Source organism: Lichenostomus cassidix, chromosome 12 (assembly GCF_008360975.1).
Source record: "Lichenostomus cassidix isolate B80296 chromosome 12, HeHo_3.0, whole genome shotgun sequence".
Classification (NCBI taxonomy): domain Eukaryota; kingdom Metazoa; phylum Chordata; class Aves; order Passeriformes; family Meliphagidae; genus Lichenostomus; species Lichenostomus cassidix.
This window is the reverse complement of record NC_139493.1, coordinates 20013210-20038036: the sequence shown is the minus strand read 5'-3', so window position 1 is coordinate 20038036 and position 24827 is coordinate 20013210. Positions and strand designations below refer to the sequence as shown.

Here is a 24827-nt window from a genome sequence, read left to right as displayed (position 1 = left end):
GGATTTCCTATTTCCCATTTGTTTGTGTAGTACCACAGCTCATTATTCTGTTGTGTTCTTACACTTTCTGTGTCAAAGAGGAGTGAAGAGGAATCAAAAGGTCTATGAACACCATCAATGCCAGTTGTGTTTCACACTTTGCATAGACGAATATTCTTAGCACGTTTAAATACTACTTGATGGTTAATCACGGAGTCACAGAATCATTTAGGTTAAAAAAGATCTTTAAGATCATTGAATACAACTGTTAATCCAACACTGCCAAGGCCACCACTGAACCATGTCTCCAAGTGCTGAATCTGCATGGCTTTTAAGTCCCTCCAGGAATGGGGACACCACCACTGCACTTGGCAGTTTCCTTTGTCCTGTCCTTTGTTCCCTGGGAGCAGAGCCCAACCTTCACCTGGCTCCACCTTCCTGTGAGCGAGTTATGGACAGCCAGAAGGTTTCCCTTGAGCCTCTTTTTCTCCAGGCTGAGCTCCCTCAGCTTTTCCTCATGCTCCAAACCCTTCCCCGGGTCCATTCCCTTCTCTGGACATGCTCAGCCCCTCAAGGTATTTCTCATTGTGAGGGGCTCAAAACTGACCCCAGGATTCAAGGTGGGACCTCAGCAGTGCCCAGCACAGGTGGATGGGCACTGCCCTGGTCCTGCTGCCACACCATGGCTGGTACAGGCCAAGGTGCCCTGGTCCTTCTTGCCCACCTGGGCACACCTGGGCTCATGTTCAGCCGCTGCCAGGAGCACGCCCAGGGCCTTTCCTGCTGGGCCCTTTCCAGCCCCTCTGGCTCAGCCTGGAGCTGCAGGGGCTGCTGTGAACACAGTGCAGAACTGTTGAACCTAGTGGTAGATCTATGGGGATTCTTTAGAAATGGACATGTGTTCCAGGTTATATTGCTGTTATCAAGAGAGACCTTTTAGACATACCTCACACCTGTAGTGTTGAGTTAAACCTGACAATATTCTAATGTAATCACTTCAAGATGTCACCTTCAGGATTCATTGCTGGGATAGTTTAAATACTTTTTTTTAAGAGAAAGGAACACAATGGAGTGGTTTTTTGTCAGTGTTAAAAATAAAGGTTGATTTTTGGGGGCAGTGCAGTCAGTGGTTTTCTGAGAATATCTTAACATGTTTGGATGTGCAAAACAGTGTTGTTGTTTTGAGAGAAAATGTTGGAAGGTTCTTTCATGCTTTTTTTTTCTTAAATATAAAATGCTAAAGTTCTACATGCATATATTCAGACCCAACCTTACTTGAGTAACTCCCTGTTAGATGGCTTTTGTCCAGATGTGCTCATAGCATTGTTTTTTACAGTAAGTCCCCAATGCTGTTTCAAATCCTGCTCTAAAAAGTGAGACCGGTGTTTTAAGACTGGATAAATATTTTTTTAAAATAGCTGCCTGAAATCTAGATAAAATATGCTTTGGCTGTCTAAAAGCAAAGGCTGTATTTCCATGTATACTGTTTTCCAAGTGCCTGTATTAAAACAGCAATATTTAGTTAATCCTCACATGTAGCTAGTCCAGACAAACAAATATATGTGTGATAGAGAAGGGAAAGAGGAAGGCAACAGAACATGGAGGAAGTGAAGCCGGCTGGGATAATCCTTCCCCTAGCTGAGACCTAGTTTACCACTGAATCACGTTTGTCTTGACTAGCTGACAAGTGTATTAGGGTTGGCTTGGGTTCATGTGCATACCTAAATGCTTTTTGTTCACTGTAACATGTCATATTTCTCTGCTTTCTTTCATACCAAAGGGTGAAATCAAAATTGCTGTTTCTATAGAAGATGAAGCCAACAAAGACCTGCCTCCTGCTGCTCTCCTGTATAGGCCAGTGCGTCAGTATGTTTACGGAGTCCTGTTTAGTTTGGCAGAAAGCAGAAAGAAAACTGAAAGGCTTGCTTTTAGAAAGAACAGACTTCCACCAGAATGTACGTACTGCAGAACCCATGCTTTATTCCTCCTTCATTTGCTGTGGTTTCAGAGCCACTTGTACCATGATTTGAATGGGAATTGTTGCTCAGATTCCATCAGGGTAGCTGATGCCAGAGGAATTTCAGGCTTATTGGATGCCATGGATAAGAGAAAAAGATGTTGTTAATTAGAAATTTTATTTCCTATTGTAGTTTAAGAACTATAAATGTTGCCATTTCTAAGCAAACTCAGAGATTTGGTTTTGAATGTCTACTTAAGCTGCTGCCAGGCCTGCAGTGAGTGACATCACTTTGTGATGTCATTTCCAAGTGTATGGCAGAACTGTATGTGTATGCTGTTCTCTGCACATGCATACAAATCTGTCTGCTTTTTTCAAAAATGAGAAATGCACAGGTTAACTTGCCCTGTCTTCCCAAATATGTACCTAAAGATACCTCAGGGAAATTTGCAAGTCTCTTGTGTCCTTCATATATTGGCGTATAAAAACCTAGTTTAAACCACACAGAAATGAGGGTGTAATGTAACCAAAGATAGACCTGGGTGAGGACAGACTAAACTTTTGCAGACAACCTTGTCAAAAGATCCTTCGACTTGTTCAGAGGGATGAAAGTTAATCTTCTCATTAATCTGGAAGTTGTCTTTTTAAGTCTTAGTTTCCAGGAATTACTGTCATTCCAGTCCTCGTTCTAGAGTGTTTTTGTTATATTGAAACGCATGCAAGGAAATGACTGAACTTTGCAGGAGCAGCTTATAAAGGTTACAGGAATGCTGAAGCATTCAGTGCATGACAGCAGCAGCACAAGTATTTAAATGTAGGAATCTGCTGTCACTAGGCTAAATTTAAGAATCAGATACTCGTAATGTATAAAATCATCATTCACAGGCTTCTTGTGTAAAAGGGTGAGAATAAGTACCAGTTGTAAACTTCATATTCATTCCCTTTTCTCTTTCTATTTGTAATTGTGAAATTTTGTACATTTGTAGTGAAGATGATAATCTCCCAATGATGTTTGAAAAGCTGCTTAGCTTTGCCAGTTCCTTTGTGGGAATCACTATTTACCCTGCTTGAATAATACCTCACCACAGATTCTTATGAACATCTTACTTCTTAAAACTCACACAACATAGCGGTATTTTGGTTTACAAGGTTATTTCAGGATTAACACAGTGATGTTATTTGCAGTCTTCATTTATCCTCATGAGACTTCTGCCCTGAAAAGTGTACTACAGCTTTTTTTGGTGAAGGGGCTGAGTACTGGCGGTCTGATTCAGGTTTAATCTTGTAAACCAAGAATGTTCTGTATGCTGCTGGGGAAGCCTATATAATCTCTATTTTCTCTTCATTTATCCTGCTTTCCAGAGTTTATTCTCAGTGGGTAAGCACACTGCTGCTGACTTGGTTTAGTTATGGGAGCTCTGGCAAATCTTGCTGCAGGATGCATTCAGCTACTGACCTACTTCTAGCTTAGAACTGACCAAGCTCTTAAAAAAAGCAAAAACCAAATTGAATATTTGCCCGATAGTTCCTTGCTTCACTGCAAAGCTGACAATGCCGGTAAAGATGGATTTGGGCTGCTAGGCAGGTGTGGGGTATGAAAGGACTCTGGTGCAGGAATGCCATTATTTTGGTTGGCTCTCTTACAAAGCAGTAAGACTTGGGCAGTCTGTGCGAGATGTAAAGAGAGAACAGTGTCTGAAGCACTGATCAGCCCTCTCTAACTTTTCTGAGGACCCAGGCTATAATGAGCTAGTGATGCTCATTCTCTTCCAGTGTATAAATTATTTTGCCACTCTCAAAAGATGAGTAAGTTATGAAACGCAGTAATGAAGACAATTAAGAGAAAATTTAGGAATTAAGATATGTTAAGAGAATTAAGAAATTAGTTTCTGAAGAAATGTAAATGGTCCTTAAGATTTATGTAGAGAGGTAATGAATATTAATATCTGAAATCCTGTCATCTTTGTTGTACAAACCATAACACTGTCAACTTAATAATAGTTCCTGAGTAACTGGCAATGATATTGCATGTGAGGGTTATGGAAGGCTGAGAAGAACGCATAATAAACTGACACATCAGGATTATTACAAAATATATAGATGGCAAGATAATGGATCCTTCATGAAACGGATGACTTCTTGTCTTTTAAATCATTATTTTTGTATGAAATTGAAAAGCCAATGAGAAACAACAGAAGCAGCCGTCAGTGGGGTCCTTCAGTGATCAGTGTCTGCTAAGTGATGCCTTTGCTGTACATGGCCTCATCTCTACTCCCAGAGGACAGGAGGGATTGGATAACAGAGTGCCTGATTGTGTTTGGCTGCCAAAGGCATGGTGGTGACCATGCTGCCCTTCCCTCAGAGGAGCTGGAAACCGAGGGTCTCCCTAGCTCTGCTTGTCAAGCTCTGAAACAGGTTATTTCCATGTCCTGATAAATACATGTGTGTAGTGAAACCATCTGCTCTTTCTGCTCAGTGGCAAAACACACACTTGCACAAGCTGTTAGAGCTCCTGGTTGGATCCCACGGTTTGTTATTTTAAGCCCAGCCACCTTGTGATGTGACGTTCCCCATCACGGATGTACTCAGCCGGTGCCTGTTGTGCCAAGAGGAAAGCCCTGTCTCTTGGGCAGTAGCCCTTGTGCAACATCAAGCATGCTGAGCTCAAGCTGTGCTGTCAGGAAGGATTGTAAGGTTAAAAATTACAGTTAATGAATCTGCATAAGCCAGCTCAGCTACTGGTGGCACTGAGCACCTCACACCTCTCAGCGTGAAAACTGCAAAGAGAAGACCAGAATCACTGGAGCTGTGGTTGACAACCAGAGCTCTGGTGGGGTGCTGTGGCTGGTGCCTTCAGAGCCTGTAATGGCACTCAGGTGTTCATCAAGCAGGTTACTGTTGTGCAGGTTGATGCTGACCCTCTTTGCTTGGATTGACTGTAGCATGTAGAGAAGGCACTGGTGAGAGCAGAGGTCCATAGATTGTGTGGTGCTTTGGGCCTCTGTGAGTATTCAAACCTGCTGATCAACAATAGGATGAGGTTTGGTATGAAAACAGTATAATTGCCATGGTAATGGGGCTGAACATGCTGATCCTAGTTGTAGTTGATCTAGTTTTCAGGGTAGGCACTGCTCATCTTCTAGCGGAAGTCATAGTAGGAAATACCAGACGTCCCTCTGAGGACAGAGATTCTGTCAGCTGAGGATGTAGTGAGTTTGGCAGCAGTCTCAGTACAGATTTGTCAAAGGTTTAAGAAATGCCCAGGAGAAATAAGTGGATATGGACAAGTTCTGGATTCATCTGTTACATTAAATGCTAATTTTTCGTGGACAGTGCTATAGTTGCTTGTCAATGGATTCAGCTGCAATTCCTCATCCCTATCACTCAGACAGGAAACTATTCCAGCCCACTAGATTGACCTTTGTGTTAAACCATTCTACAAGAAGCGTGGTCACCTGCATCCAGCTCTGGGGTCCATACAGGGCATGGACCTGCAGGACCAAGTCCAGAGAAGGCCATGAAGATGCTCTGAGGGCACCTGTGCTATGGAGACACTCTGAGAGATCTGTTTAGCCTGGAGAAGAGAAGGCTCCCAGGAGACTTAGAGCCTGTTCCAGTACCTAAAAGGAGTCCAGGAGAGCTGGAGATAGACTTTGGACAAGGGTCTGGAGTGGCAGGACAAAGGGCAATGGCTTCGAGAGGACAAATACGTAATATTGGGAAGAAATCCTTCCTTGTGAGGGTGGTGAGGCCCTGGCACAGGTTGCCCTGCCACAGCAGGGGATGCAACAAGGTGGGCTTTAAGGTCTGTTTCAGCTCCAGCCATTCTAGGGATCTTTATATTATTATTTAGCACAACATAGAGGCCAGTGTGGATCTCTAGTGTGACCTCTGTAGTGTCCTTGAAGAACAAGCTGAGGCATTCCTCCTGGCGTTCGTGTCACAGGGCCATGGAAATTCTCATCAACAGATTAAAAGCTTTGAACTGGATTTGAATGTTGAAACATAGGATAGAAAACATAGACATAAAACATTTCTGTCTCCTAACCTTGAGGTCTTTATGTGTTTGATGTAAGTGAAAGAAACATCGGGGAAACACTGGTGCTGTGTGCAGCTTTACTTCTGATATCTAAAGCAGTTTCAGAAGGGTCTGAAAGCCCACATAAAATACATCCTTTTGTTTGTATTTGCAGTTTCTGGCCTAAGCAAGCATAGAAACCCAGAGACATGAGCGGTGCACCAGGGCGGGGTAGCTCTGCTGGCTGTTAAGAGCCTGTCTTTAGAGTGTGGTGGTGTATAAAACCTGGGAGCAACCAAAATAGAACATGATTTTATAGTGAGGTGACCTACTAAATATATCAGAATGTTCATTTGCATTGCTGTGTGTGATCTTTGTAAAACTGTTCTGAGCTCTGTGAATGGTAGCTATAATGCTAGACTGGGTTTATTCCCGAAAAGCAGGAGAGGTCTTTGGGATGTTCTGGAGTTTCTTTCTTTAATCCTGACCACAACTTCTGCTGTGGTTTGCCTGCCCTTGGCTATAGAATCACACATTAGTCTGCTGGCCCATTGCTGAAGGAGGCTTTGTAGCTGTCAGACCTTTGCTGGCACCAATGGGACGCATTCCCTGGGCTGTATCCAGTGGATTTCCAGGAGAAAGAGCAGGTCTGGGCTCCCTCAGGGAATCTCCCCAGGTTGTAACCTGAACTTGCGTTAACAAGTTCCTTGAATCTTTCCACACTGCATAACTGGGCTCGGAGTTAGAAGGGTGCAGACACGTTGTGAACTGTGTCAGGCTCGGGGTTGCTCCAAGGCCAAAGGTACCTACGTGTCTCAGCCTTGACTTGAACTTCTATTCTGGTTGTCTTCAAACAGAACAAGGGAGATGATTTAGCAGTGATGTAGAAGAAACTGTCTTCGTGCTAGTGTGGAAGAAAGGGAGCTTAGGCACAAAGCCACTAACCTCTTCATAGAAAGCAGTGCAATAAATGGGAAGGCTTATGTAATGTTTTGTTAAATTTTTAGGCAGAAGAACTCCAAACCCCACCCCCATATTTGAGATCTCTTTCCGTTTCAGTAGCTGAACGGCTACAGATGAGTATGATAATACTGGGTTTAAGTATGATCCAAATAAAATCACTAGGATCATACTGTTCTTAAAAGAGCACATAGGGATTATACTTGTGGTTTTGTACTACTTTTATTTTTCAGTGTACGTTTCTGATTACACACAAGTATTGTCAGATATGACAATATGATCACACATAGATATGACACAGATATTTAAGGGGAAGATTGCACATTAAAGTTAAAATGACAGAATGGTTTAGATTGGAAGGGATTTTAAAGACCATAAATTTCCAGTTCTCTGCCATAGGCAGGGACACCTTCTAGTAGACCATGCTTCTCCAAGTCTGGTCCACCCTGGCCTTGAACACTTCCAGGGGAAATTGTGCTGTTTGTTTTAGAAAAATACGTGTCATTCCTTTATATTGTATGTTCATTTGAAAATATTAGCATGATATTCCTAGTGTATGCACCTGTGTGTACACCTTATTTGTAAGTGATCACAATTAAAAGATGGTTCATGTGGGGTTTGAATTACCAGTTTGGCAGTGTAATCCAGCACACTATTGCAGTCTCAAAGTGATGCTTTTTGAATCAAAATCTCTTGTATATGAAGTTGGAAATAAATGCTGGAATATGAAACATTAACTCAGCCTGTTTCTTTCTGCTGTTGCCATTGTGCAGTTTCACCAGTGATAATTAAGGAATGGGCTGCTTACAAAGGCAAATCTCCTCAGACCCCTGAGCTGGTGGAAGCTCTCGCCTTCAGGGAGTGGACCTGCCCAAACCTGAAGAAACTGTGGCTGGGCAAAGCTGTGGAAGACAAGAACCGACGGATGAGGGCATTTCTAGCCTGTATGCGATCGGACACACCAGCAATGCTCAACCCAACTAATGTGCCCACTCATCTTATGGTGCTCTGCTGTGTGCTAAGGTCAGTGTCACCTCCAGGATAATCAGAATCAAGAAAAGGTTTTACTGTGAGATCTCTGTAGAAAGTGTTAATTCACATTTGCAGCCCCTCTAGGAGAGGGGCATTGGTTTGGTCGTGGAAAAGCATGTTGTGTAGTTCTTTCTCAGTCTCTAAAGGATTGACAGGAAGACAAAAAGATCATATGTTGCAGAGAGGCTCTATCATTTGAATTAGTTTTCCCTCAGTGTACTCAAGACTTCAGCTTAGTAAAAGACAACTTTTGGGGCCTCAGAGGCTCTCTGGTGCACAGCAAAAGAGAGTCATTCAGAGAAAGCTGCATGGCAGGTTATTGGGATCCAAACTTCCTGTGATGATGTGTGTGGTGTGTGGAGCTCCCTGGGCTAGAATTGCTCATCCAGCTAAGGGGATGATAATCACCAGTAGAAGTATAATTCTGTGTTTCAGCTTTCCAAAGAGAAAGTCACAAGGTCCAAAATCCTGAACTTTTTTTGAAAATCATGAACAATTCTTGAAAAATTCATTTTCAGATTGAAAATTGACAGAGGAATTGGGAAATGCTTACATTTGATGTAATTATTTAAGACAACTAGCTTATCGTTCATTCAGCATCCAAGGTTAACATTTTACACATGATAAAATTGGAGCAATTTTTGAGAGTGATAAATATAAATTTGTCTTTGGTTCTATTGAACTCCATGTTGCCTTTTGAGCACTTAAACACCGTTCTCCTTATAGTATGCAAAAAAGGTGGTTTCTTAAAGCTTCTCTTCACTGAAACAGCATGTTTCTCTCCTGTCACATGTTCTAAATATGCATTGGTGATTTCTGATCACCTAAAATCCCACTTGACTTATCCACTGAGAAGCCACTGAATGAGGATGTATTTCTCTTACAGGTATATGGTACAGTGGCCAGGGGTGCGCATACTGCGTCGCCAGGAACTTGATGCTTTCCTTGCCCAGGCGTTGTCTCCAAAGCTCTATGAACCTGACCAGCTTCAGGAACTCAAGGTAATTCTTAACTATAACTTACCTAATTTAAGAGATTTTTTTTCCCAGCTGATCTGGGAATTAACTAGTGGCTGATCTATATGTGCCTGTCTCAGTAAAAGCCTTGCACAATCACTTACACTTTCCAAAATACTAGGCTTAGTGGTTTAAATTGTTGCAGAGATTTATAATCCATTCTGTTTCACTAGTCAGAAAGGTAAATAAAATCCTAAATGTATTCTATACTGCAGAACCTTTTCTTACAACTTGTTCAGTAATTGTGTCTGGAAGTTCAAAAAATGTGCTTCCATTGAGAAGATGAAGGAAAACAGAGGCTGCTTCTCGGTGTGATTTTAAATACTAGCCTGAGTATTTTCTTATGATTTGGCATTCAAAAGGTCTTTGCAGTTAAGTGTAAGAATGGGGAGAGATGTATATAATCTTGAGTGGAAAAATGCAGGAGAAACAAGTAAAACAGTTTATGGATTCTCATAGAATTGTAGGAATCATTGTTTTGAGGATTTTAAAAGTTAAAATCTTGAAGTGGCATTACATGAAATAAATACTGCTGGCTGACTGCCAGTTAGTGTGGTATCCTTGCTGTAAGTACAGAATGCAAAGCAGCAGGGAGGAAAAGGCCCTTGTTTCCCAAGTTGGTTCATGTTCACAAGAACACCCTGGGCAGGGGCACAGATATAGGCAGCAGTACTAGCATCCCTTTTCTCAGGAGAAACAATAATTAAACTCATAGCAGATGCCAACTATTAGGCTTTTCCAAGGAATGTTTTGTCACGAAATAGGTCTGCAAGAGGGTTCTCAAAGCCAAAAAGCTTTGAGACTTTGTGGCTGATGAGTAGAATCTGGGTTGGGTTCCTGCCTGTAGCAACCTGGTAAAGACTTCTCAGCCTCAATCCATTAACCAAATCAATCTGCTCATGGAAACTTAGCAGTTAGTCATAAAAGTACTAGTCAGTGTAAGGCGAAGAAAGCCAAATCCACTTTAAAATTGGTTTGAACTTGTCACACAGCAAGTAGAGAATTCACTTGTTGGCAAGGGTAATGGCAGAGTTAACAGAAAGCAAAAATTGTCATATATGATGAATGCCAACAGAAAAATCATAAATAAATGTGTAAAATCTGTTAGGAAGACATTTATTTGTCTCTCTCCTCATTGCTGAAAAAGATGTGCAGCACTGCAGACAGCTGTAGTGAGCATCCCATGAGTTAGTGCACAGCTGCTTTTTTGCTGCAACTCTTGGGACTGGATCACTGCTGACACAGGTTATAAGTGTATAAGGTTCCTGAGAACATGGGGTTTGAGTGCTGCTTGTGGGTAATACCTTAAAAGCAGCCTAACTATAGGTCCTGTCTGTTGGGAGACTCATTCAGGTGTGTGCTGAAGCTCCTTTGCAAGGTGTTGATGTTTGTGTGGGACCCCTGTCTGCTGACCAGGTCTTTCAGAGCCCAGGCAGTTATGGTCCAGAGCAGATGACAGCTGTGTCTGTTGTATGAGGAGCAGTACTCTGTCTTCAGGGCAGCACATGGCCATCCTCTGCCAAAGGAATGACCTGACAATGAGTTATTCTGTGTGCTCACAATACAGGTGGCTTATCTGAGGGGCCAAGGGTTGCACTTGGCTGAGTGTAGCACAGTCTTTCAAAGGCTCATGAGAGTGTGGCTCAAGGCACCTGCCCAAACTCTCCTGAAGCTGAGTAATTGTACCTGTGGGTATCACCAGAAATTCAAATGACAGTTTTATAGAACAGGTTGGATGCATTGAAGAGCATTCGTGTATCAGCCACTTGGTCTACAATGTGTGTTTTCCAAACACAACACAATAAACAAATCAGAATCACAGACTGGGTTGGGTTGGGAGGGACTTCAAAGCCCATCTCATTCCACTCCCTGCCATGGGCAGGGACACCTTCCACTATCCCAGGTTGCTCCAAGCCCCATTCAACCTTGCCTTAAATACTTCCAGGGATGGTGAGCCCACAGCCTAAATGACATCTAAGGGTAGAGATTTTGGCAAAGGTACCTATAATAGAGTCATCAAAGTCTCTCTTCTCTCTTAAGATCTGATGGAAAGAGGAAGAAACTCCACTGTGAAAGTCACTGTTCTTAGAATCCTAAGAAAGGAATTCCTGGAGAAAATAGTCTTCCTATTTCTACACAAAACAAAAGGCCAGTGTTAGCAGATAGTATTTTGGTTTAATAGTAATTGTTTTATTTTTCAATCATACATAAAGTAATGCAGATTACTCCCACAAGATATGTTGGTTAGCCAGAAGATGTAGTAATTCCTTCAGGGTTGTTACTGTCTTCACAGGAAGCAGCTTGTGAAGTCAGACAGAAGGAGCAGCTGAATTTCAACCTAGCTGTGTATCTGCAAAATGAGCGGGATAGTCTGTGGGATCTTAAAGATTGCTTAGGCATAAGGGTGGTGGTAATGGAATTTAATTTTAAAATTTAATACCAAGGTCTTGAAAAATGTTCCCAAGTAAGGGCTGATATTTTTAGAAGAATTTCAGAGAACACCAGTAGTGATATTTTCTTACACCAGAGCTAAAAATACACTTGCTGCAAACAAATCCTTTTTGCTTTGACAACTACCTGTTACTCACTGTTTAATTCTACCTTGTGTCTGTATCCTGCATCCTAAATAAAGCTGTTGTATGCATAAACGTTACTTTGTTATGAAGAGATGTGTTCTTACAGCAAAATCTTGAATCAAACTAATAGAAAATCCATTATAAAGGCGTTCAGAAGGAAATTTGTTACATGGGAAGAAGAATGCAATTTTGCATTGAGCTCATTCCTGAAATATTCTATTGCACTTCTCAGAAGCACTTAATTATTTAGAATAAAATTTTCAATGAAGTTTTCTAGTGTTAATTTCCTATAAGTCTCTTCAGAAATAGTTTCCTGTGCTTTGTGTTGAGAAAATAGAGGGGTTTGTGTTTATCTCTGCTCTCCAGAGGAGATGGATGGGACCACAGCTTTCCTAAAGATTGCAGCTCTGCATGCACAAGCAAGAGGTTCCGGTGCATTCTTCTGCTCAGACTTTGGAAAGTCTCGATGACCTTTTAAAATCCCTCTGTTTGCAAGAGTTTTGAAAAGAATGTAACTGTTGGAATAACTTTGAATTACATCTCATTACATTCTTACTAAATTTACCACATTTTTAAACAGATTGAGAATCTGGATCCCCGCGGAATCCAGCTGTCTGCTCTATTTATGAGCGGTGTGGATATGGCTCTTTTCGCCAACGATGCTTGTGGACAGCCGATTCCATGGGAGCACTGCTGTCCCTGGATGTATTTTGATGGGAAATTATTCCAGACCAAGCTCATCAAAGCAAGCCGGGAGAAAGTTCCACTCATCGACCTCTGTGATGGTCAGGTGTGTAGCTCTGCAGGACGATGGAGTGTCCCGTGTGCCCACAAGGGTTACATGGGGTGGGTTGTCATCATTTACCTCTTGTTGTCTCTCTGCTTTTAAAGGCAAATACGAGGAGAATGGCTAATGGATGTTTAGTCTCTTATCTCTTGATAAGTAGGATGGTATTTGGGTAGATTTGGAATAAGAGGCATCAGCTTGAATTCAGCTTTTTTTCCTCTCTGAAAACTGAAACACTGTGATATGATGAATGGCCAAGTTGGAAAGTCTCTGCTTTTTTGTTCAAATTTTGTTCAAGTCCCATCTTTTTGGGTCTGACTGTCCAAGAACGAAACTGCACTGGGTTTGTAGTGAAAGAAAATTGGTGATTTCTAACTGATTTTACAGACTGCGAAGTCATTCTTGGGGTACTTAGCTCAAAATCTTTTCACGTTTCTTACAGTCCTCTTAAAATACAAATAAAGGAGTTTTTTGTTGCATCCAAATCATGCAAAGTTATTGTCTGACTGTAAAACCAGGAAGCTGATAAAGCAGTTTGCTGAATGATCCAATCTTTTTTTGTTTTAAACTTTTTTGAAAGGTATGAAATTGTATCCCTTCTTTTTTCTGACTTGAGGGAAGCTTATCCTAGCTTTGCTACTGATAGTGGCTGTGGTCCCTCTCAGGGTTGTAACCCTCCAGGCATGTTTCAGCCTGTGTGCACAGACTCTGGTTTGCAGTCCAGGTTTAGGATGATGATTTTGTGTTCTTTGAATTTGTTGTGTAAATGTAGCTTTATACAATTGAAATGAGAATTTTGATGTCCCTCTGTGACCTTCTCTTTATTCCTAGGCTGAGCAGGCAGCCAAGGTTGAAAAGATGCGTCAGAGCATCCTAGAAGGATTAAATTTCTCCAGGCAGAACCATCCTCTCCCTTTCCCACCTCCACCTGCCATGCCTTTCTATCCAGCTTCTATGTATCCTCGACACTTTGGGCCAGTCCCACCACCTCAGGGCAGGGGGAGAGGCTTTGCTGGTAAGTGATGGGACAGTGGTGCCACACATTACCTTACCTTGCACATTCCCAAAACTACTGACCAATTCCCCTGATCAGTTTCATAGGAAAAATACATGAAAGCAAGTGGTCAGCTTGTGTTGGCATGTGCCAGTCACTGTGTTTTGGGGTTGCTTTTATTAGCCCAGTGATATGTAATGTGCTGTATTGCTGTGTGTTTTCATGAGGATTTTGGTAACTGTGCCAGATTAAAATATTTTTACTGTTATTGTAGAACTAGAAAAAAAAAGGAATGGATCAACACTGGGTGATGTGAAAAGGCTCTGATTTGCACAGTTAATTGCTTCAAAACATTTATAAATTAAGAGACACAGTTTAACTGTCAGGGTTAAAGACAACCTTTCCCCCTTCCCACCCCTCTGTGTTTTGCTATAGTCATATAACCACTGGCACCCTCAAGTGTAAATACTGACATAACCATTCCAGGCTGTTCCTAGAATTGCTCCCTTCCTCGAAATCTCTCCATACCAAGGCCCATAGGTGTATGGATACTGAGCATGGGCATTCCAGGGGTGCCATGACTGTAGCCACCAGAGCTCACTGCCAGAAAATTGTCACAAGCCTTTACAACGCCTGTTCCAAGCCCCAAGACCTGCTCTTTGGATCAGAGACTCCCTGCTGGCTGAGGCAGCAGGACGCCTTCGGCCAGGCCTCCGTCAGCATGGTGCTGCAGCATCGTCCACGGGAGCCCGGCCCAAAAGGGGCGCGGCCGTCCCAGCTGTCTCCAGAAGGGTGGAAGGAGGCAGCAACCTCTTTGCTGGGGCCTTCCCGGTTGCCTGGCCCCCTCACAGCTTTTCCCCTGTCTTTCTTTACCCTGGGTCTAACAGGAGTCTATGGCTTCGGAGGCCCTTATGGGGAAACAGTAGCCACAGGCGCTTACCGGGCCTTCCGGGTGGCAGCAGCGGCAGGACACTCCGGAGCCTTCTCTGGCAATGACAGCAACAGGACTAGCAAGTTTCAGGGCGGTAATTATACCCAAACCCCTTTTCTTAGAGCTTCTGGCAACGGCTTCCTCCACTGTATGGTTTGGTCTGAGGCTTTCCTACTGACTCCCTGTCTCCCTAACTGTCTCAGCTTCCCTGTCTAGAGCCTGCCCAGGCTGCTGTCTGCTCTGCTCCTTGTCCCTGCCGCAAGCCCCCAGTGCCAGCCCCCCTCATGCCTAGAAACCCTCCTCCAAACACAGGAGAGCCCAAAACCCAATGAGGCAAGCTGTCTCCTGTGCTCCCAAAGGCAAAGAGGTGATCTGTAACCCGCTGGCCTCTGCCTCTGTATTATCAGGGATTTTCCAAAATCTGGGGGTAGTTGAACTTTTTGCAAAGATCCAGCATAGAAATGACTGACTTTGGTGTTACTGCTAAGCCCTTCCTTGCTGGTATCAGTGCTAGCGTGGACACAAGAGTGGGATTTACTTCCCTACCTGTGTGCCCATTGTTCACTTCCTCTGTGATGTGTGATGATGGAAACCTGTGAAGGGTAAATTTTTCCCACGTATTTAGCTGTTCTTTCTGGCCTCTGAGCTTTTATGCTAAGAGCAAACATTACTCTAATGCTTCATATGTGAATAACTCTGCCCCTGCAAACCATCTGCATTTGGAGCTGAAGGACTTGCACAGGGAAGTAGGAACCTTCTGGATATAATCAGTAATGTAGCTCCCAGCCTATTAACATTTGGAGACTAATTATGGCTGTGTAAATTCTGTGGTTTGTAACCCTTTTGGTGCTGATGGTCTTACCAATAACATCTCACTCAGTTCACATACCTGGATTTCTTGACATACATGTTATGCCCCAGAGCTGATCTTCAAGGGCAGAACATAAGTATAAAGACATGAGCAACTTGAACAGAACCTACAGTTGCATCTTAGACAGCTATAATTTTAGCTTCCTTCTTGGAGGCGGAGGGATAAAGCCACCTTTTAAACCCAGATCTATTTAAATGCCACATTTTTATAGCAACTTAGTGTTAGTACAGCTAATCCTGCCTAGTAAGTTTGTCGCTGTTGAGCCACTAGCAGAGAAAAAGGCCCGGATTCTCAGCGTGGCAAGAAAAAAAGAGCACTTTGTTTTGATTCCAACTTATATAGACTTTTCAGAGGTCACCCAGATTGGTCAGTCAGAAACCTCCCCCTGGGCCTGATTGGCCAGGCCTGAACTGTCCAAATCTCGAGACACTGTTTTTAATAACATCCAAACTTTATCTTTGTTTATAAAACACGGGAGAAAAATTCTCATGGGAAAGACCTGTGCTAGCCACATAAGTTCTTTATTGCCAATATAATCTGTGCGGTCTATGCTGATATTTGGTGTTGGCTAAAACGTGCCTTGAACCTGCAGGAATTCCTTCTTCATTAGGAGGGCAGGAAAAAAGCCAGTCTTCAGCCAGCTTGTAAAATTCCCCTTGTTTCTTGAGGCTTATCTCAAGTATATTTTTAATTATTGAAACTGAAGCACTCATGTCAGATCATTTTTCTTTTCAGAATTCATACCTATTTTTAAAAAGAGGGGGGGAAAACAGACTCTTGGAGTTCTAACACTTCTGGAATACTGCAAAATGAGCAGTAAACTCACAGTATCCTTAGAGGAAATGGGATATGTGGTGAAATCTGGGCAAACCATCTTTCCATTCATTTGGAACTTTGCTGTGATGATTGTGAAGATCAAGGTTTGGTTTTGCTTTTATGTGCAGGAGTCCAACCTATTCCTTCTCAGGGAGGGAAACTTGAAATTGCCGGCACTGTAGTCGGCCACTGGGCTGGAAGCAGACGTGGACGAGGAGGGAGAGGGCCATTTCCTCTGCAGGTGGTGTCCGTGGGAGGACCAGCCAGAGGGTAAGTGGCAGCCTGAGAATGTGCTTCTCATGTGGGATTTAATGATTAGGGAAACAAGGGAATGATTAGGGAAAAGCTGGAGGCCGTAGAGATTGCATATGACACTTCAGGTCACGTAACGTCGATTATACCCACTGAATATTCAAGAAAAGCATTGACATCCCTTTTAAGATGTTTTTAACCAGTTATTTATATAGATATAAGCATTTTTATGTGCAAATAAAATTCATACTCAATCTGAGACAATTATACATACAGAGGTTGGTTGTGCATGAGGAGGTGACTTTGAGACTTTCTCTTCCATGAAATAAATAGATACATTACATTCAACTACTTTCTTTTTTGTGGCAGGACATTTATAAAGAAGCATGGTAACTTTTTTAATAACTACGTTATGTAATCCTGTGAAGCAGAAAACACCTGAAGGACATTTCTGGGTTTAATAGTTCTCTGTTACAGTCATGATGGAAGTGTGCTTAAAAGAATATTAATTTCTTCAGCTCTTCCATTTCATTTCGCTACAGCTGAAGTTACAGGTGCACAACATGTCTGGAAACCAAGTATTTTATTACAAAAATACCTAGGTCATTACTTCTAAGATTGTATTTTTTTCCATAGACTTGCTGGTTCTGTGCCTTGCAGAACTCTCTCATCTTCAATTAAGGTTGTGTCTATTACAGGAGACAATCCCCAAGTAAAATTATTTATGTATTGTGTCTGTCTGTATTAGGAATGGAGTAAAGTTGATGGATTTATTGCCACCTTGAGCTAAGTAGCAGCAGTCTGAAAGCCTCCACTGCATGAACTCCATCTGTTAATTTACTCCAGTAAATTAACTATGAAGCTTTGTGCTTGAGTCAGCCAGAGCTGTTGGAATGCCTGTCTTGTTGGGCTGAGTGAGGAGATGGGTTAATCTAAGCCCTGGGAGAACGGGAGCTGCTGTAGGAACAGGGAGAGGCAGGAGCAGTGGAAACAAATACGAGCAGGTTCAGCAGCAGCACAGTGTTGGTGTGGGAGCAGAGCTGAACCTTTGAGAAGGCCACGTTTAGCTAGGACCGCTCAATTCTCTAGAATGAGATTCAGCTGCCAAAACAGAACCATCGAGTGTTGTTTTAGGTGTTTCAGACAACTATCTGGCCCCCATGCAGGTGTGGGGGCTTCTTGGGACCCTTGTGCTGCTCCAGAGTAGCATCTTGAGACAGTTGGAGTGAGCAAAGGTGAGGAGGCATGAGGCTTGTTTGGGTATCAGTGGACAAAACCTTTTTCACCACTGAAATGAGGTTCTTGGATGATCATCGGTTCTGTTTTTCATGAGGATCCATGAACAGAAGCTGGTTGCTTCTCCCAGTGACCTGCACTGTGTGTGGGGAGGTGCTGCTGGCGATGGTTGGTGTCCTGCCAAAGCCAGTGTCTGCCAGAAGACCCTGAGCAGGGTCTAGAGGGCACCCTTGGGCTTGCACCTGGGTTACATCAACACAGGAGAGCAGTTCCTCCATCTCCTGAAGAGGGAAATACCTGAATTCATGCAGAACCTCAGTAACCAGGAGCTGAGACCCCTTCTTATCTGGGAAGTGAACAGATCACTAAAAGGGTGTCACTGCTCCTGTCAGTACCTTTATGACAGAGAAATATGATTCTTCTGTAGTGGGTTTTGTTTTGAGATAAAATTCCTGAAGTTTCTGTTTGTTGGAGGTACTGTCTTAAGGCAGTAGGGTTTAGGTGCAAGTTGTTCCGCCAAAGAGACAGGAAAACTGTCAATCCCAGATCTTCCTGTCTCCATCGTGATCATTGATAGGGCATTCTTCACATGTAGAGTTACTAGAATAGGTCAGAGGGAAAATTACTGCAGACAGCTTACCTGTTTGTTGGGTCAGTTGATACTAAAATAGAACCAGTAGGAAAACATGCTCATGTTATGGGTTCTGCCTAAAGATAGAGTGAATCACAGAACCATAGAATATCCTCAGTTGGAAAGAAGGCACAAGAGCCATCGAGTCCAACTCCTGGCCCTGTACACAGGACACCCCAAGAAGCCCACCCTGTGCATCCTTGGGAGCATTGTTCAAATGCTCCTGGAGTTCTGGCAGCCTTGGGGCTGTAACCATTCCCAGGAGAGCCTGTTCAGTGCCCCAGCACCCTCTGGGGAAGAACCTTTCCCTGATCTCCAGCCTTAATCTCCAGGCGCTTTCAACAACAGGTTCTTGTTGGCAGAGGTTATTTCCTGCCAAAGGTCACCACTAGGAAACAGCACAGCAGGTTGTCTCAGTTAATGGCCCAGTTCTGCACACTTGTATTCCATTTTTATCTCTTCCAGCAGAGGAGATTGAGTCAGTCTTTTTCACCCCATTGCCTCACGTCTCTGCAACGCTGAGCTTGGATATTGTTCTTACTGTGTAAAATCATACCAGCTGTTTTGTATTGGCTTCGATCCATCAGTATATTTAGTGTGATTTTCTGAGGAGGAAAAGTCCTTCTCAGCTCCTTGAAGGGCACACTTTGACCTTGTAAAAAGAGAGCCAGGGGGGTTGGCAAGGAAGGAACACAGTGAGGGAGACTTACATGCAAACCACAGCTCTTCTCTCTTCATTCTCTGCTGTTGTTTTCTAAACCCCAGAATTTGATTTCTGACTGCCCAGTGTGGTAATTGACAGCATGTGAGAGGAGACTGGGGGCACCACAGGCCCATGCTGCTCCCCTGGGGCAGTTCAGTCTCACTCAGCTCAGGGACCTGAGCAGCACTTGGCTGATCCAGCCAGCCCCAGTGGGGTCAGGTGTCACACCAGGACCTCCCAGTATCAGGCAACAGATCCAGAGGAAACACAGGGCATTCCTGTTCTTCTAGAGTAATCCAGTACTTCCAGTAGAGAAAATAAAAGGAATCTTTAGGAGAGCAGTATTGTTGACATAATGATAGCCAAGTTCAGTTTCTGCAGCTGATGGAATTTAAAGCAGTTGTAGCTGAATCTGGGAATTGTTAAGGTTGTAAAAGACCTCTAAGATCTAGCTGCCAACCCAGTACCCACCGCCATGCTCATCCCTAAACCATGTTCCCAGGTGCCACATCCACATGTTTTGTGAATAGTTCCACGCCAGCACTGCCCTGGGCAGCCTGTGCCAGGGTTTGACAACCCTTTCTGTGAACAAATTTTTCCAAATATATCTAATCTAAACCACTTTCCCTGGCACAACTTGAGATCAAAGTGAGAAACTTTGGTTTCATCTGATCTAATTTGTACTGAATCACACCAAAAATCACCACCTAATGTGCTTAAGTTGGGAGTCTCCATTGGAAAGCATCCCAACTTACCATTTGCCACATGGTCAGATACAGGTGAAATGCCTTTATTCCCTCAGTTTCTTAGATAATTTTGTATTCTCCCATCAAAAACAAGGTGATTTTTTTATTTTGCCTTAGCTTCTTTTGTCAGATCCTGTCTGTCTTGTGTGTTTATATGGGGGACTGTTACTAAATGGGGGAAATGGCCTTCTATGTGGTTCAAATTTCTATTTTTGTAAGGTGAAAGTATTTTGAGCTCTGGTTTTAAAGTGTCATGAGGATAAGTTGACACTTGGAAAATATTTCTGCAAAGCTTGGAAGTATCATTTATTGTTTCTTTAGAAGGGAAATACAGAATCAGACATTTTACTGCTCTGGACCCAAAAGGTTTGCTGGGTTTGATACAATTGCAAAAGCAGTGGAGCCCCGTACTTCAGAATTAGTCATCTTGCCTCTTTAAAGACATGTTTCTGTTAGGCACTAGACAGTAAATCTAGGGGGAAAATATTCCAGCAAAACTAAATGTAAAGCAATTGTAAACAAAACTGAACTATGTTTTATTTTGTCCCCTTTCTCCACCCCTCCAGGCGTCCCAGAGGAGTTATCTCCACTCCAGTGATAAGAACTTTTGGAAGAGGTGGAAGGTACTATGGGCGAGGTTATAAAAGCCAGGGAGCAATTCAGGTAATGAAGCCATGTGCCTGACTGCAGCACGCTCTGTGACAGGCTGGGCTGGGGTGGACTCCAGACCAGCACCACTTTAACAGCTACAAATGTTTCTGGCGACATGGAAGCTGTGAGCTGCACAGCGGTGACAGGACAGGCTGTTGTCACAGCTCACTTAAAGCAAACTTTGCTTCTAAAGACATACGTGGAAGAATGTATTTTGACATGAATCCTGTGCCTACACAGCTCTAACCAGCCGTGGGAGTAGAAGAAAATTTAGAATATGGGAGAAATACAAAGCTGAAACAAATTAGCAGTTCTGTTCCTGCCCCCACTCTTCCCCAGTTTCTTTTCTGGGACCACGGTCCAACCTCATGAAGGAAGGTTTGTAGCAGTGAAGGATCTTTGCTGCTGCCCTGCTCCAGATCTAAGAGCACAATTTAAACTTCTTGGGAATAGCAGAGCAGCCTTTGCCCCTGAGCAAAGTGCAGGTTCTTTTCTGGTGACACCCTGCAAAGCGTCCATGGATCATGACTTCTGTCTCTTCCATGGATCCTTCAAATATAGCTGAGGCAAACTGCTGATCCGTATGAAATGCCAGTTGCTTTCAGAGTTCTGTTTTCTTCCCTTTTCCGTGGTTCTGGCCGCTATGCAGTTTGGATGAATGGATGAACAAGTAGTAAATAGTTGGAAAAACTTCAACAATAAATATGTCATATGGACATGCCATTTGTCAGGGAGACCTGAGAGTAGGGGGGGTGTTTTCAGGTGTCAGACAGTAAGAGAGGGAAGGTTCTCCAGAAGGTAACAAAACAACTATTAACTTCCAGTAAAACTTACTGTTTAAAAGGTGTAAAAATTAAAATACTTCTCTTTGTTAAATTTCTTTGTACACAGACTCTATATATAGTCTACAAATGTACCTGTGGATCTGAAACTTTATATCTTTAATGGAAGAGAAACCACTGTGTTAATAAGAGAGCATCTAATTTTTGAGTTCCTTAAGGTTTGAAATAAAGGAAATCCTGAAAACGAGCTCCCCAAATACTCCAGGCTTACTACAGGTGTACATATGGGAGTGTAGTTCAGGTAGTACCTGCAGGTGTCTTGACAAGTGCCATCATGGTTGGATGTTTGCATTTTTATTAATGATGTGTAATTTGGATGGTAAATACTTGTGATCACAAGGACCTGTGTGTGAAATTGTGCCTGGAGAAGAGCGATAAATGGCATTTTCTGTGGACCTAAGCTCATTGCATTTTGTGGTCATCAGGGCCCTATAGGATATGCCTTGTACAGGAAGAGGAAAAAGGTGATTTAAAATGCACATGGTAGGGAAAACTTGGTGATGGCCAGCTGAGGCTGCTGAGCAGTGCTGATGGCACCTCTGCCTCACTGAGGCAGTGCCTGTGTGGGGCCAGGGTCAGCCCGCGTCACTTCCTCCCCAAAGCTTGGGAATCTGACCAAAATGAGCTCTTTGTATTTATCACAAACACACCAGACTGGTCTGTTTTGTCCCAAGATGAGACTTTCACTCTTGTTCTGGGAAGAAACTAAAGCATGTCTTGAAAACTGAACTTAAGAATGTCTATTAAGAGGCACATTGACAGTGATCAGTGTCCCTTGTCCTCGTGCAGTCCCATACCTGTGGAATGGGACTGAGAATTGTGATGAACTGCATAATGAGAATGCTAGAGAACAGCAGTTCTGACTCATCTGCAAAGTCCTTCTGTAAAATCCTTCAGCAGCTTAGTGCAGCTGATCTAGTAGGTAAAAATGGAGATTTTTATATTGCAAAGCTGTTTGAGGTGTCCATGTCTTAAGCCATTTCTTAGCACTTGACTTTGTGAACAATGTGACAGACCAGTGTGCTGCTTCTTAGCAGCCCAGCCTGCTTATTTTGGTTTGTTTAAAGCCTATTATATTTCTGGAACGCTAAGATTAATTACAGATACTTAAAAACTAATTGTATGCTGCATCAATCTGGTTTTTATGGCTATACTCAATCTTGTAAGATTTTACTATATGCTTTTTTATGAAACCCTTTCCTAATCTTGGAAGCATATAGCTTGGTGCAGGGAATAGTACATGGTGCCTCTGCACTCCTTCCACTGGCTGGAAACAGTCGGGTTTATATTTGAGTAACACAGAATCCTGCCACTGAATCACAGAATACATGAACCAAGAAGCAGAGTTTCAGCTGTACACTGATTCTCAGTTTTGGTGTTTGAGACATTTATGTTGCTCTGATGTTGTGAAAGGAGGGCAACATCAAAGTTAAAACTAAAGTGTTTGCCCGGGGGGCATCAGAAGGCTCTGGGGAACACCGAAAATCCTCTCTGTGTATTTTGTGGGCCACTTCTTTCAGCAATGCCTAATATTTGGTGTTCACTCACGATCCTGTGCCCTGCATGCTGCCTGTTCTAGTGTCCTTATATCAGACTGTACATTTATATACATTTCTAGCACTGGTTCTTCAGTAATTCTCTTCTTTTTTTAACAACTAGGGCAAACCTCCTTACGCTGCTTCAGCAGAAGAAGTAGCCAAAGAACTTAAGTCAAAATCCGAGGAATCTAAATCCTCACTTGTGTCTTCAGATGGATCCCTGGCTGAAAATGGAGTTGTGACTGAGGAAAAACCAGCTTCCCAGATGAATGGGAATACAGGAGACATCAGGGCTTCCAATCAGTCTGAAAGTGCCTTGAGTAATGACTCTAAAATGTGCAATACAAATCCTCACTTAAATGCACTAAATGCAGACAGTGTTTGCCATAAAGATGATGCTCTTGAGGCCACTGTCTTAAAAAAAGAAGAGTAAACTTATTTTTTATAGAGGGTGAAGGATGTTGGGAAGGGTCAGGATTAGGAATATCTGGAAAGAAAGAGAGCCTACAGTTACGTACATTTTTTCCTTTCCGTAAGAGAAAAATGAGGACTTTGGAAATTCGGATCCCTCTTTGATGTCAGAGATTTAAACAACACATTTTTTTAGTTTTAACCAGTTGTAGTCAAAATGCTACAATAAAACAAAAAAAAAAAAAAAAGAATGAAGAGCATTTGACTCCCGCACTTAAAATGAAGTATACATAAAGTTTAAACTGGTTATGACAAAAGCTTGTAGTTTTGTTTTTTGAAATATAAAGAAAACAAATTTTGGCAGTCTTTAAGTATATATAGCTTAAAACTATAATTTTTAGTACTTGGCACCATATGTATGCCATTATATTTGATTTTGCATTACTGTGTCACAATAAAGCTTTCTTTAAGGCTTTGATTTCATGATTATGGGGGGAAAAAGGCACAACCACAGTTTTTTCTTTCTGAAATTTCATCACCGTTGCCGTGGTTCTTTTGTGTTAAAAATGTGCAAACTCTTGAAACTACCAATTCTCAGTAACACTGCAGTTCTGCTGAGTTCAATAGACATCATACATACGTTACGAGCGAGTTAAACGGAGATAAACTTGAAATCATAGAAGATGCAAACGACCTTTCAAAACAAACACAATGTGTTGGGAAACTTTTTGTGACTAATACCATGCATCCGTGATCAATGAACTATGTGGTTTTGAATCAGACGTAGACCATTAGTACTACTATTTGAGCTAAACTTCTGCATGGTTCATGATTTTTAAAGTGTGTAGTTAATATTATGCATGTTATTGTCCTCTTTCTTCCATTCTTACAAGTACTGTGCCCATTTGCAAAACAAAAAAGCTAATAATCAGTAATAGTCCTATAAAAGATGTTAACTATGTTTAGTCATTGACTGATCTTGCTCTAACCTTAAAATTTTGTGATTATTGACCTCTGTTGCATTTATTCTAAAACTTAAAAAAAAAAATTATCTAGCCGTTTTGAATATCAACGTTACCCTGGTGTACTCATTGCTGTATGCATTATTGTTCTCTGTTGCTGTTTTATGCCTTCATATTAGCAAATATGAAATTCTGTGAAAAACAAAAAAAAAAAAACGCTTTGATCTTCAAAAAAAAAAAAGTACCCCCCTTCTGTAGCAGGAAACAAATGGCTTGTTCTTGAGAACTTTCCCATCAAGAATTTAGTATAAGCAAATATACCTGTATCATTTTGATGTTTTCGTTAGTGTTTCCAAACTTAATGTACTTCAAAATCAGAATCATTTCTTTATATTCGTTTTCATATAATTCTCCTGATGCTCTTCATCACACATTAGTGATCAGAAATGAGGTGTAATTCCCCATTCCCTGCCCGCCAGAGCTAAGTAGGTATCTTAATGTAAGTTGAAGGGAGTTCTGCCCCAACTCATGGATTGTGCAAGAATGAACTACTGTTGGGTTTGGCTGGTTGTAGATGGATTGTGGTGTGGTGTCTTTGAAGGCTATTGAATGCAACTTACAGTGCTTAATAAAAATCTTTATTCTTTTAGTATAAAATACTGTATGCCTTTTTTGTCAAGTATTTTTAAAATTAACATGTAAATAAAAGTTTTTCCTATGCCCAAATCAAGTGGTTGAGTTGGCAGGATCTATAGTGTCCTCCTAAAAGGCAGAGGAGGGAAGCATGGCCTTTGGTTCTGGCAGCCTCAATCCTGGAGGTGTTCAAGGCGAGGTTTGACAGGGCTTGGAGCAATCTGGTCAGTGGAAGGTGTCCCTCTGCCCTTGGCAAGGGGTGTAACTGGATGAGCTTTAACCCTT

General features: G+C 42.3%; 1 protein-coding gene across 3 annotated transcripts in view; it reads left to right on the top strand.

The window, feature by feature from the left end:
- FAM120A (family with sequence similarity 120 member A) overlaps positions 1-24566 on the top strand; it is a 53497-nt gene extending 28931 nt beyond the window's left edge. For 2 of the 3 annotated variants that reach the window (XM_085073161.1, XM_085073160.1), the window contains exons 10-18: positions 1760-1934; positions 7688-7937; positions 8833-8947; positions 12119-12328; positions 13157-13340; positions 14207-14344; positions 16066-16207; positions 20072-20168; positions 22658-24566. In XM_085073161.1, the coding sequence (XP_084929287.1) occupies positions 1760-1934; positions 7688-7937; positions 8833-8947; positions 12119-12328; positions 13157-13340; positions 14207-14344; positions 16066-16207; positions 20072-20168; positions 22658-22969 (1623 nt within the window). In that variant the 3' untranslated portion in view covers positions 22970-24566. The remainder of the gene's footprint in view (positions 1-1759; positions 1935-7687; positions 7938-8832; positions 8948-12118; positions 12329-13156; positions 13341-14206; positions 14345-16065; positions 16208-20071; positions 20169-22657) is intronic. The other variant, XM_085073162.1, reaches the window with a different exon arrangement.
- Positions 24567-24827: the final 261 nt, after the last annotated feature.